The sequence below is a fragment of the Hyperolius riggenbachi genome, chromosome 7, assembly GCF_040937935.1.
Source record: "Hyperolius riggenbachi isolate aHypRig1 chromosome 7, aHypRig1.pri, whole genome shotgun sequence".
In the NCBI taxonomy this organism is placed as follows: Eukaryota; Metazoa; Chordata; class Amphibia; order Anura; family Hyperoliidae; genus Hyperolius; species Hyperolius riggenbachi.
In genome coordinates, this window is record NC_090652.1 from 104,038,448 (window position 1) to 104,052,152 (window position 13,705).

Consider the following 13,705-nt stretch of genomic DNA (forward strand, 5'->3'; position numbering starts at 1 on the left):
TTAAAAACGACATCGCTTTTAAAAGCGCTTGGCTAATGTATTTAAGGGGGATGGAGCACACCAGAGCTATGAGCTTTTTCCCCAAACGCAAATGCGGGTCCTGCAGCATTTCTGCTGATTTCTGAGGCGATTCAGCCCCAGTGTTAAGTATAGGAAAGTGGAAAATCGCTCTAAAAAGCGCTAGATCAGATCGATTTCCAAATGTTTTTGTTACAGAAGCTAAAGACAAAGAAATGTCCGCAACTCAGGCAATATAAAGTGTGCAAGAGCCCAGAAAGTACATAACCACAACTAAGAAAAAAGAAGGCCCATATGAGCAGCACCACTCAAAGATTTAACAATTTATTCAGAAAAAAAAAAATCACATATTATATATAATGACACATATGAAATTCAACAGATTAAAAACAGACCGCATAGTCCTAAGATACTCAGCTACAAACAATCATGCCCTTTTCACAAATAGTATGCGCAAAAATATGCAGTAGGTTGTTATTAAATTATACCAATAAGATATAATAGTGCCAGCTTGGTGGGCCCACCAGTGGTTGAACCCGGGTTCAATAATGGTGCAACAGTGTAAACATGAGGTCTCAAAAATAGTGACAAAATATAAAGTGCTAATGCAATAAATGACAGTGCATTAATAAACTGCAAAATACAATATCAGGCTGGGGTCCCCTCAGGACTGTCTTGAGGGGACCCCAGCCTGTCCTCAGCTGCGCTGCCCTGCCTGTACACCTTCTCCTGGGCCAAGTACCTCCGACTTTTTTGCACACTCTCCTATCTCTTATGCACTTTACCATATAGGCTGCTCCTTTCTGATATTGTATTTTGCAGTTTATTAATTCACTGTCATTTATTGCATGTGATTTTTTCTGAATAAATTGTTATATCTTTGAGTGGTGCTGCTCATATGGGCCTTCTTTTTTCGTAGTTGTGGTTTGTTACAGAAGCTGATCAGTTACAGCTCTGCTGTAACAAAAAATAAAAAAATGCTACACCAAAACGCTCCAAAAATCGCTAGGCGTGATTAGAAAATCGCTATGCCTAGAATTGCTCTGAAAAATCACTTCAAAAAGCGCTGAGCGTTTGCAATTACGCTAGTGCTTTTTAGTGTGCACTGGCCCTAAGAGTGCGGTCTGGTTTTTGGGGTAATTTTGAAATTGACTTTTAAACAGATCAATCTGTAACTGAATCTGAATCAGCATGAAATCTATCAGAAATTGGCCTAGGGAGCTGTTTTACTTACTTGCCTGCATTTAAGCTGTAACTGACCGTCAGAAAGTCTTAACACTTCACTTTACGGTTTCAGAAACAGATGCTGACCGGTTTAGAATATACCGTTTGCCCACCTGTAGATATTTAAACCCTCCGTCCTGTGCTGCAAGCATGCCGCTCAGTCTCATAGAAAAGGCCAGGAAGCCGGGATCTGGATCTTTTATTGTCACAGCCTGCTGAAGGAGTCCGACAATACATGGATTCTCTTCCAACAACACTTCTGGAGGAACTACAAAATACAAATACACACATCAGATAAACACACACATGGTCTCCACCAAGAAACAGCTTTTATGTTATGAGTTTTATTTATAGTTAGATTGCTCGGTAAGCTCATAATGAACCGATCCTTGTGGTTCACCAACACCAGCTTCATTGATGCTGTACAACAACATATATATGGAAAATATACATAAAAACTTTGCTGCTGGCTGAGTTTACTCAGGGTACCTCTGCTACCAAACGCTAAGGGGCACCTGTAGCTACCTATGATGGGCACGGGAAGTAAGGGAGGTGTGACAGCTGGACCATCCAGCACACTAATTTAGTCAAATACTGCTACGGGAGAGGAGAGGGAAGGCTCTATAGTAACCATAGCCTTCCCTCTCCCTAAGTAAGTATCTAGCTTTTTTTTTTTAAAGGTTCCCATTGACTTTAAAGGGACCAGAGCTTGCGGTCCGGAAGCAGTTAACCACTAAGAAATCATCAATATATAAAAAAAGTGTAGCGCTACGATGAAGGTCACCCAGCAGGGGTCAAGACTCAATCTTTCAGGCGACAGTGCGGAGCCAAAGCCAAACGGACAATTCGGAGCCAAGAGGGAGTGCAATGCTCTTGGACAGCACTTAGCCAAGTCAACCCACCAAGTAAAACAATCACTGATGTGCCAAGGGAGATCAGGGGCTGCAGTACGCATGCTAGATTCTTGGCAGAGTTTGACACATTACTGTATAGTTATAACCCAATGCTTTGTTTCTATTAAAGTGAACCCGAGGTGAGAGGACTATGGAGGCAACCATATTTATTTCCTTTCCTAAGCAAAACCTGCTAGCCCTGTTGGTCTCTTTGGCTGAAGTAGTGTCTAAATTACACCAGAAACAAGTACGCAGCTAATCTTGTCAGATCTGACAATAATATCAGAACCGCCTGATATGCTGCATGCTTGTTCATGGTCTATGGCTAAAAGTATTAGAGGCAGAGGGTCAGCAGGAAGCAAGGCAACTGGTATTGCTTAAAAAGAAATAAATATGGCAGCCTCCATATCTCTCTCACTTCGGGGTTAACTTTAAATCTATTTTTGAGTTACATTATGCCACTATTGGACTCCCCCAATATGGGATAACTATTGTGCATTTGTATTTTCTTAATAAAATTCTGTGAAACTTGATTTTCAGCAGAGGTGATCTTTATCGGCCAAGTTTTATATAGTGTGTGTACAAGGCTTAATTCTTGTTTCAACTCAAATACCAGGTTTTTTTTCCAGTTTTTAAGCTCTTCGAGTGACATGGAAACCAAGCACAGTAACAAAATCTAGTTGAGTATCTTCTCTCCACACTCTACAGGCTCTAGTCTACTTGAGGTGACCCAGCAGGAAACCTCATAGCGAACACTTTTCCAATGACAGCACCCTCTTCAACTTGAAGCGTTGCAATTGGCCAGAATTATTTGCACAACCTATCTGGATCCTATAAGTTTTAGAGCATGCTGTCCACTCAGTCACATTAATGGAATTTCCCCATGAGGTTTCCCGCTGGGCCACCTCAAGTAGACTAGCGCTCCACCACAAAGGCAAGCACAAATGTTTATGCATGAAGAACATCATGGCACCCACCAGCATCCAGCAAACACTTGAACCAGTCCAGTAGTTTCTCATAAATGGAGTCATCGGTCACAAGCTGTCTGCTGTCCAGCAATACTGCACAGACCTGGGGGAGGAGCTGAGAACACTCTGCATCCATAATAAGGTCTGCAAGAAATAGATATTTTTACTAGTCATGATATAACAGAACATACAATGATGTCATCTGATGCGTTCTTACGCCTTCCGTGGCAGGCACAAGCCTGCCAGCCAGACTCCGGCCAAGGAAGGCAGAAGTTGTAACAAAGCAGCACAGAAGATGCCAGCCACTGGAACCAAGAGGATTTTACACATCACAGGCAGAGACACAGATTTTTTGACAAAAACAGTTGTCATGTAACTGTTAAAAATATCCTAATAGGTAGTAAGGTTATAATTAGACTAACGTGGCTAACCCATAGATACAGGAAACTTTACTTTATGAATCGAAGAGGAAACTTCAGCACACTAGTTTCTGTTGGTTCTAGTACACATTTTACTGAGTATTGTGTTTTTGACAAACTTTTTTGAATAGGGACACTGAAAAAGCTCGTACACATGTGCAACGTTTCCGCCGAACTGTCGTCCAACCTTGGTCTGTTGGACAATGGGCCCATTCTGGTGGAGCAGTGTATTTCAGCGCTGCTAGATTTGGGCGCAGCCGGCACCTCCATAGACTGCAATAGGAATCACTCCTATTACAGCGCTCAGTGAGTAACGTAAGGTTGCTTAAAAAAACACAATAATTCGGCCTCCAGCAATCGCTGGAAGCCGAATTATTTCATTCCCCCACTATCCATGGCGGCCTGGAGGGGGAATAGTAATTAAAACGGCCCAGACTTGTGCAGAAGCAGGATCAGCCGTATAACAGCTGTATCCTACGCCCAAGTCTACCGGCGCCGATTTCAAATGTACTCAATTCTGGCTCCTGACCTGATGGAACAGCATGGAAATACTGCACCGTGCATGCGCAGTATTTCCCTTCTGCTCCAGTGACCGTGCTCCTCTGACATCACTTCGATGCGCGTACTCTCCCATCTCCGCAGCATGAACTGCAGAGGGCTGTGGAGTGCGCACGCCGGGACACCAGTAAGCCGGGAGCAAGCACACACGTCTAATTCATGTCAGAGGAGCGCAGTCATGGGAGCAGAAAGGAAATACTGTGCATGCACAGCACAGTATTTCCATATTAGTCGATTGGGTAGGGAGCCAGAACAGGCCTGGGAACGGTGAGAAAAGAGGCATGCCGCAGCAAACTGAGGGAACGGTAAGTGACAACAAACCCCTCCCACCAGCACGTTTTTTTAAAAAGATGTAACGGGGCCCTGGGCAAGGTAAAAGATTTGGGGGACCCTTGTGCTATTTTGGTAAGCTGAAGTGGAGAGAGGTCAGAGAAAGTGGCTAGTGGGCCCCCTGACACCCACTAGGCCCGAGGCACCTGCTTAGGTTGCCTGGTGAATTATCCTGCTCTTGCCACAAGGCAAATCTAGGCCATTGCCTAGAGTCTAGGGGCCTGGCAAATGGTAGCCCCCAACAAAACTTACTAAAAGAGCTAGGCAGTGGCATAGCTAAGGAGCTGTGGGCCCCGATGCAAGTTTTACAATGCCCCCCTCCCCCCCAACACTCTATACATAACAATTGATATGGCACACCAAAACTTGCCAATGGCAACTACAGTGTCAGAGGTGCAAGAAGGGGATGGGGAACAGCTTGTTAATGATTATTACTATTCAAAGCATCTATAGAAGTGATTATTATGAGCACAGGACCAATAGAGAGCTAATGCTACAGTTAAGGGAGGGCCCCTCTGGCCCAAGGGCCCTGATGCAGTCGCTACCTCTGCACCCCCTATTGCTATGCCCCTGGAGCTAGGCGATTATCACTTGTGGGGGAAAAAACCTAGTATTTTGCCTAGAGCCCCATTTAATCTTTATCCTTTTCCATGTATAGTGCCCAGACAACAATATAGTGAGACAGTATCACACCTCCTGTCAGCAGAGCCCCTTCCCTTCTTTCTCCTTCTTCAGTTACAGATTGCCCAAGAAGCTCATTGGGAGCCGCTGAGAAGCAAAAGCACTGTCACACGAGTTTCCGATGCCACCAGCCTACACACACCACAGTGACAGCAGCATTCTAGTGACATCATCAATAAGCGCGGAAGCTGCACGGCGCCATCTTTGATTGGGGTGAAGTTCTTTTTTTTTTTTAAATAATTACAATGTAATGATTTTATTGAATTAAAATGTAACAGTCAGTGCCATCCACACACTTCTGAAATTAAAATACAGTTTTATTGCTCGTTCTTAGGGCTTGTTGTTTCTAACCAACAAAACAACGCCTATAAAGCTAAATAGCCTATAGCTGATTTGACCACATGAAATATGTCGGCGGGAGCCTCACAGGGGTGTACGCCGAGAAATGGCTCCGGGTTGTTCTGGAAGTTCTTCTCTCTTCCTTGGATGCGGTTGCTAGGGACTCGCAGTGACAGGTCTGGACTCCGGAGCCTCTGCTGAGGTGAGGTCGGTGTGTGTGTGGCTGGATGGGGGGGGGCTGCAGGGGAGCAGGGAGGGGCGGTGTTGTTGCCCTCTGTGGGGTAGATGGGTAGTCCTGATAGAGGCATCCTGGACATTTCTGGCAGTGATTTACCACACACAAGACCTGGCAAGCCAGCACTTAGTCTAGGGATGCAACATATGTGAGATATCTTATACAACTGATCATGTACACCACACAACATCATTGTAATTGTCGGATCTCACAAGTATCTGTGTAGCATAAAGAACAAAGAAATGGTATGTGATTTGAATATATTTGGTAAGGTGCTCCAACACTTTATCCTACACGTCGAACTAACCTACATCCCATAGACTTTTACTATCCCTTCCCCTCCCCCAACCCTAACCCTAATCCTCCTGGTATACGTTTGACAGTGGATGTAGGCAAATTCGACGTGTAGGTTATCACGTCGGTACAAAGGCCCATATCCTGCTATGTAATAAAATTAGATAACAATTATACAATTAAATTGTATAGTACAGGCAGTGGCGGCTCCAGGATTTTTTTTTTTTGGGGGGGAGGGGGTGCTATGCAGGTGCTGGACCAATTTCTGGGGTAGCTGATGACCCGCGCGCCGCGGAAAAAAAGAATTGGTGTGGCTATAACCTGCAGCACGCAAAATATGGGCGTGGCCATGACCGGATAAGGGTGGAGCTAACTAATTTAAAGTGAACCCAAGGTGAGAGTGATATGGAGGCTGCCATAGTTATTTCCTTTTAAACAATACTAGTTGCCTGGCAGACCTGCTGATCTATTTGGCTGCAGTAGTAAACGGAATTACACCAGAAATAAGCATGCAGCTAGTCTTGTCAGTTCTGACAATATTGTCAGAAACCCCTGACCTGCTGCATGCTTGTTCGGGGTCTATGGTTGAAAGAATAAGAGGCAGAGGATCAGCACAGCAGCCAGGCAACTGGTATTGCTTAAAAGGAGATAAATATGGCAGCCTCAATATTATTCTCACCTCGGGTCCCCTTTAAAAGTGCAACTCAAAGACAGTGGGCTCAAGTTTTGGTGACCCTTTCCCCAGAAAATTCACATAATTGTGCAGGTTTTTTCAAGAAAATACACGTAATGTGAGTAGATTTGCCCAGAAAATACATTCAATCATGTCGGCAGATTTGACAAAAAAAACACGTTCAATCATGTCAGCAGATTTGACCAGAAAACACATTCAATCATGTCAGCAGATTTAACTAGAAATACGTGCAATCATGTCAGCAGATTTGACTAGAAATGCGTGCAATCATGTCAGCAGATTTGACTAGAAATGCGTGCAATCATGTCAGCAGATTTGACTAGAAATGCGTGCAATCATGTCAGCAGATTTGACTAGAAATACATGCAATCATGTCAGCAGATTTGACTAGAAATACCTGCAATCACGTCAGCAGATTTGACTAGAAATACCTGCAATCGTGGCAGATTTGACTAGAACATACACCTGGCTGGCTGGCATAAAAAAAAAAATTTAACTCACCTGCAGCAGACCTCCTGTCCCGGCCACGTCCGGCGCGCAGCTCCCACGATCCTCTGCAGCCAGCAACTGAAACTCCCGCGCTGAGAGCAGGGCTATGGAAAAATGTCGCCCGAAGCCCTGCATTGCAGACTCGAAGTCTCCAGAGCAGGGCTTCGGACGACATTTTACCATAGCCCTGCTCTGCCGCTGCCGGTGAACTGACATGAAAGTCAGTTCACGGGGAATTGAGCGGCTGATAAGGCATGCCTGCGGGGACGAGCGGGAATCGATCCGCGCGCACGCGCGGACGAGTGGTGACGCGCCGGCTTAGAGCCGCTGGTTTAAAACCGCCGCATAAACTTACCATGCATGCCCAGCATAAGCCTTGGGTGCTGGAGGACCTTGTCCCGGCTCTGATGACATGTTCGTGAATACAGCAGTTGTAGTAAGGATACATTTACAGTGGATGCGCTGTGTCAGTGCATCAATTGGCGGTCGGTTGTCAGTAATTGCACCTTAAACTAACCTTTACCTGTTCTCTGCCTTACACTAACTGCCCTTCTCTCCTCTGCTTAACACTAACCACTTGTCTCTACTCTGCCTAACACTAACCTGCCTCTTTTCTCTGCTTAACACTAACCTCCCCACTACTGTGTCTAAAACTAACTTCCCCTCTCCTGTGTCTAACACTAACCTCCCTCTCTCCTCTGCCTAACACTAACCTCCCTCTCTCCTCTGCCTAACACTAACCTCCCTCTCTCCTCTGCCTAACACTAACCTCCCCTCTCCCCTGCCTAACACTAACCTCCCCTCTCCCCTGCCTAACACTAACCTCCCTCTCTCCTGTGCCTAATACTAACCTCCCTCTCTCCTGTGTCTAACACTAACCTCCCTCTCTCTTCTGCCTGACACTAACCTCCCTCTCTCTTCTGCCTAACACTAACCTCCCTCTCTCCTGTGCCTAATACTAACCTCCCTCTCTCCTGTGTCTAACACTAACCTCCCTCTCTCTTCTGCCTGACACTAACCTCCCTCTCTCTTCTGCCTAACACTAACCTCCCTCTCTCCTGTGCCTAATACTAACCTCCCTCTCTCCTGTGTCTAACACTAACCTCCCTCTCTCCTGTGCCTAACACTAACCTCCCTCTCTCCTGTGCCTAACACTAACCTCCCTCTCTCCTGTGCCTAACACTAACCTCCCTCTCTCCTGTGCCTAATACTAACCTCCCTCTCTCCTGTGTCTAACACTAACCTCCCTCTCTCCTGTGCCTAACACTAACCTCCCTCTCTCCTGTGCCTAACACTAACCTCCCTCTCTCCTGTGCCTAATACTAACCTCCCTCTCTCCTGTGCCTAACACTAACCTCCCTCTCTCCTGTGCCTAACACTAACCTCCCTCTCTCCTGTGCCTAACACTAACCTCCCTCTCTCCTGTGCCTAACACTAACCTCCCTCTCTCCTCTGCCTAACACTAACCTCCCTCTCTCCTGTGCCTAACACTAACCTCCCTCTCTCCTCTGCCTAACACTAACCTCCCTCTCTCCTCTGCCTAATACTAACCTCCCTCTCTCCTCTGCCTAATACTAACCTCCCTCTCTCCTGTGCCTAATACTAACCTCCCTCTCTCCTCTGCCTAATACTAAACTTCCCTCTCTCCTGTGCCTAACACTAACAATCCCTCTTTCCTGTGCCTAACACTAACAATCCCTCTCTCCTGTGCCTAACACTAACAATCCCTCTCTCCTGTGCCTAACACTAACAATCCCTCTCTCCTGTGCCTAATATTAAACTTCCCTCTCTCCTGTGCCTAACACTAACCTCCCTCTCTCCTGTGCCTAACACTAACCTCCCTCTCTCCTGTGCCTAACACTAACCTCCCTCTCTCCTGTGCCTAACACTAACCTCCCTCTCTCCTGTGCCTTACACTAACCTCCCTCTCTCCTGTGCCTAACACTAACCTCCCTCTCTCCTGTGCCTAACACTAACCTCCCTCTCTCCTGTGCCTAACACTAACCTCCCTCTCTCCTGTGCCTAACACTAACCTCCCTCTCTCCTGTGCCTAACACTAACCTCCCTCTCTCCTGTGCCTAACACTAACCTCCCTCTCTCCTGTGCCTAACACTAACCTCCCTCTCTCCTGTGCCTAACACTAACCTCCCTCTCTCCTGTGCCTAACACTAACCTCCCTCTCTCCTGTGCCTAACACTAACCTCCCTCTCTCCTGTGCCTAACACTAACCTCCCTCTCTCCTGTGCCTAACACTAACCTCCCTCTCTCCTGTGCCTAACACTAACCTCCCTCTCTCCTGTGCCTAACACTAACAATCCCTTTCTCCTGTGCCTAATACTAACAATCCTTCTCTCCTGTGCCTAACACTAACCTCCCTCTCTCCTGTGCCTAACACTAACCTCCCTCTCTCCTGTGCCTAACACTAACCTCCCTCTCCCCTGTGCCTAACACTAACCTCCCTCTCTTCTGTGCCTAACACTAACCTCCCTCTCTCCTGTGCCTAACACTAACAATCCCTCTCTCCTGTGCCTAACACTAACAATCCCTCTCTCCTGTGCCTAACACTAACAATCCCTCTCTCCTGTGCCTAATACTAAACTTCCCTCTCTCCTCTGCCTAACACTAACCTCCCTCTCTCCTGTGCCTAACACTAACAATCCCTTTCTCCTGTGCCTAACACTAACCTCCCTCTCTCCTGTGCCTAACACTAACCTCCCTCTCTCCTGTGCCTAACACTAACCTCCCTCTCTCCTGTGCCTAACACTAACCTCCCTCTCTCCTCTGCCTAACACTAACCTCCCTCTCTCCTGTGCCTAACACTAACCTCCCTCTCTCCTGTGCCTAACACTAACAATCCCTCTCTCCTGTGCCTAACACTAACAATCCCTCTCTCCTGTGCCTAACACTAACAATCCCTCTCTCCTGTGCCTAACACTAACAGTCCCTCTCTCCTGTGCCTAACACTAACAGTCCCTCTCTCCTGTGCCTAATACTAAACTTCCCTCTCTCCTGTGCCTAATACTAAACTAACCTCTCTCCTGTGCCTAATACTAAACTAACCTCTCTCCTGTGCCTAACACTAACCTCCCTCTCTCCTGTGCCTAACACTAACCTCCCTCTCTCCTGTGCCTAACACTAACCTCCCTCTCTCCTGTGCCTAACACTAACCTCCCTCTCTCCTGTGCCTAACACTAACCTCCCTCTCTCCTCTGCCTAACACTAACCTCCCTCTCATATTGGGAATCGATCTAAATGCATTATTGGACCATTAGATCCAATGCAACTCTGTGGGCCATCGATCTGCTGCCAGCAGCCTATCGACCTAGATTTTCCATCCTGTCAGATAGATCAAATCCATCTAAATCAATCAAAATCAGCCGCAACGATAGATTTGATAGAATCTATTTCTGATCAATCCATTCCATAGAATCGATCGATGGCTGAAATCGACCAGTGTATGGTCCCCTTAATTGGTGGCAAAAAAAATATGATATAGATTGTTTTGTTGTGATAAGTTGTAATAAAGTTATAGACAAATTGATGGAAGGAGCACTGACAGGTGAAAATTGCTCTGGTTTTTAAGGGGAAAGGTTAAATGGTTGAAGTGAAGTGGTTAAATGATGCAAATATGTTGTATATCTTGCAGGCCTGCAGTGTCTGGATGAAGTGTGGGAATTGCAGTCACGGCAGCTGCTGTGTTCTCCCCAGACATGTCTTGGCTGTCCAGTGAGAATGGTACAGAGGCCGAAGAGCTGGAGGATACGGTAAGCCTGCTGTTATATGTACTTCACTGAATGCTTTCTCTAACTGATCACTTTTCATGGTCACTTCCTGTTCACACTAGCATGGACTGGCTCTACTTCAGCAGAGCTTGTATAACCAAGCAGTGATTAGAAACAATACAGCCAATAAAGAGCTGGTGGTCTCGTTTTTAGTGCATGTTATGCCGGACTGTAATTCCTTTTTATCTCTTTCTGCTGACGGCTGACGTGCTTAGAAGACACAAAACGCATCACGCTGCAAATATTCTGAATGATCCCTGTTCTGTATGCAGTGTTGATATTACCAGAAAGATTACAGCAGCAGCAGCAACATTGTGATTACAGCAGCAACATTGTGATTTTATTGCACCCTGTTAAATCTGTAATGCTGTTTTATTTTTTTTTATTTGTTCAATAAAACTTGAAAAAAAACAAAAACCAGGCAAACCGTGAGTGGGAACATCCGTGGTAAGTATGTTTCAATGAGAAAAGAAGAATGTTCCATGAGAAAAAAAAAACTAGGCAACAGTCCTCATTATACCACCAGGTGCTGGATTATGTACAAATGGATATGTGTATAGGTCTCACATATGCTTTTCTCAGCGAGCATGCAGAAGAGACATATGTTCAGAGTGGTGCTTCAGGGTAGGGAGAGCAGGGTACGTCACTGGCATGCAGCTGATGAATACTTGTTTCCAGGAATACCTTATGGGGGGTTAACTAATGTTTTTTTGTATCCACTGAGAGTGGAAAATTGCTTAAAGGTGGTGCTTGGATTAACCTTTTGGCTGCCACGCACGCGTTCTCGTGCAAGATAACAGCGCATTGGCACCACAGTAGGCTTTACTCCTCCTGCCTCCCCAAGCCAGCCAGCCCCCAAATGCAGAGTAGTGCAGGGAGCGCTCTGATATTTACCTGGTCTGTATGCTGCATTGGTCCTCCTCTTCCTCCCAGGAGCTATGCTGTATGCTGACATCATCCTCCGGGTCCTGATCACAGGACTGTGGGCCAGACATCGCTGTCAGGGCCCCCGTACTCAATGGCAGTCAGCTGTCCGTTATAGATTTCAGGCAGTTGTAGGTATTTGGGAAAATGTACACATATCTTTATGAACTATGACTAAGGTGCGATCTTAGCTCCGATACACATTAGGTAATTGTCTGTGTATTTGCTGACTAAAGATTGAATTTGTTCCCTACCAGCTGAGCAGACTATCCCTCTGTTTGAAAATAAGTTGGAATGGCAACCAAATGGCTAATACCCTGGTGGATTAAAATTCTGCATGCCTTGACCTGAAGCCCTTCTGTACCTCCAGGAGTAAGTTGTAGGGTCGGCACCACTTTATAGTAATAAAAGCTCCTTCAGTCATAGCTCTTAAAATAACAGCCATTCGCGACTTGAGAATCGGTCTTGTGACAGCGGTCTGTTGCTGTGCTAACATGTCTTTTATACCTTAGAGCACAGGGCCCATATGCAGTTAACTTTTTCTCCTTAGTTTTCTGCTAGGTGATATTTCCAAACTTGTCAATAAAATGCCTTTTAAACCACCACGCAAAAAAAAATGTTCAAAATAATTTTGATAATACTTTTTCACCTACTTTTGGGTACTTTCTCCATTGTAAAGTGCTGAAAAGTTATTCTAAGTCAAAGATGAAAAAATATCACTTTGGAGAAAACTCATGCGAAAATTTCAATTGCATGTGGGCCCAGGTGTCAAACCCAAAGCCCACAGGCTGAATGTGGTCCTCCTTGCCATGTGCATCATTGTAAGTACAATGCCTTCCCATCCAGAGTAGCACACCAGTGACAGTATTTCTGGGTGAAACACTTGTCAGTTTGAGCTGGGGTGCAGCAATAACCCACAGAACTCCCAAGCGAAATTAGCATGGGTCCCCTCCTTGGATCCAAACCCCCCATGTGGCTGGTAAAACAGACACACCTACACACTTTCTCCCCACATCCTTCCCCGCCACCCTTTCCCCACATTTCAGAGTAGCACAACGGAACAGTGTAGCATTCACCTGTCCCAGCACTGCTTCTGGTCTCTCCTGTTCTACTTGCCAGCTGGAGTACCCCCAATTTCTGATCACTTGACATGCACTAGAAGCCTGGGATATTCAGCATAGAGCATGTGGCTGATACAATACAGAGTTGCAGCAGGTAAATATTAAACTACTCCCCATATCCTTATAGAGGAGGGTTCAGCTTCCTCCCTTAGTGAAAATGAGGAACCTGCTCCCTCATCCCTGCGACTGAAGTCCTCTTTCATGCCCCCTATTTCACAGAATTGCAATGTAAAAGTGTTTATGGAAATTATTGAAAGGGAGTTATGGGCATTAAACTTGGATCCCCATGGCCCTGAACTTAATCTAACCGGTGAGGAATTTATGGCCTTGGACGAATTAGCTAAAGCTCAGGGGATAATTATCAAGCCGAGTGACAAGGGAGGCAATGTAGTCCTCCAAGATGAGGAGGCCTATGTGGAAGAGATTATGCGCCAGTTAAATGATCGGAAGACATATGAACGATTGGAGAAAAACCCATTTCCAGTGATTGCTGAACGTGTTAACGAGTTGTTGGATGAGGGGTTATATCGAGAGGTCATTACTAAACAGGAATATGACTATTTGGAGGTGGTTACGTACAACGTGCCTACGCTGTACACTCTTCCAAAATTGCATAAATCTTTAATCAAGCCACCTGGGCGACCAATAGTTTCGGCTGTTGGCAGCCCCACACAAAGGCTAGGACAATTGATTGATCGAAAGTTGAAATCATTGGTCCAATCGCTCCCTTCGTATG

General features: G+C 45.8%; 2 protein-coding genes across 5 annotated transcripts in view; one reads left to right on the top strand and one right to left on the bottom strand.

Moving 5' to 3' along the window:
- BRAT1 (BRCA1 associated ATM activator 1) overlaps positions 1 to 5,252 on the bottom strand; it is a 42,092-nt gene extending 36,840 nt beyond the window's left edge. The window contains exons 1-3 of the mRNA XM_068244463.1: positions 5,104 to 5,252; positions 3,113 to 3,247; positions 1,356 to 1,510 (exon numbers count right to left, since the gene is read on the bottom strand). Coding sequence (XP_068100564.1) covers positions 1,356 to 1,510; positions 3,113 to 3,239 — 282 coding nt within the window. The 5' untranslated portion in view covers positions 3,240 to 3,247; positions 5,104 to 5,252. The remainder of the gene's footprint in view (positions 1 to 1,355; positions 1,511 to 3,112; positions 3,248 to 5,103) is intronic.
- Positions 5,253 to 5,495: 243 nt separating this feature from the next.
- Positions 5,496 to 13,705, top strand: part of IQCE (IQ motif containing E) — a 91,269-nt gene continuing 83,059 nt past the window's right edge. For 2 of the 4 annotated variants that reach the window (XM_068244465.1, XM_068244467.1), the window contains exons 1-2: positions 5,497 to 5,632; positions 10,789 to 10,906. In XM_068244465.1, coding sequence (XP_068100566.1) covers positions 10,853 to 10,906 — 54 coding nt within the window. In that variant the 5' untranslated portion in view covers positions 5,497 to 5,632; positions 10,789 to 10,852. Of the gene's footprint in view, positions 5,633 to 5,730; positions 5,814 to 10,788; positions 10,907 to 13,705 lie in introns of those variants that run through there. The other 2 variants (XM_068244468.1, XM_068244466.1) reach the window with 2 other exon arrangements.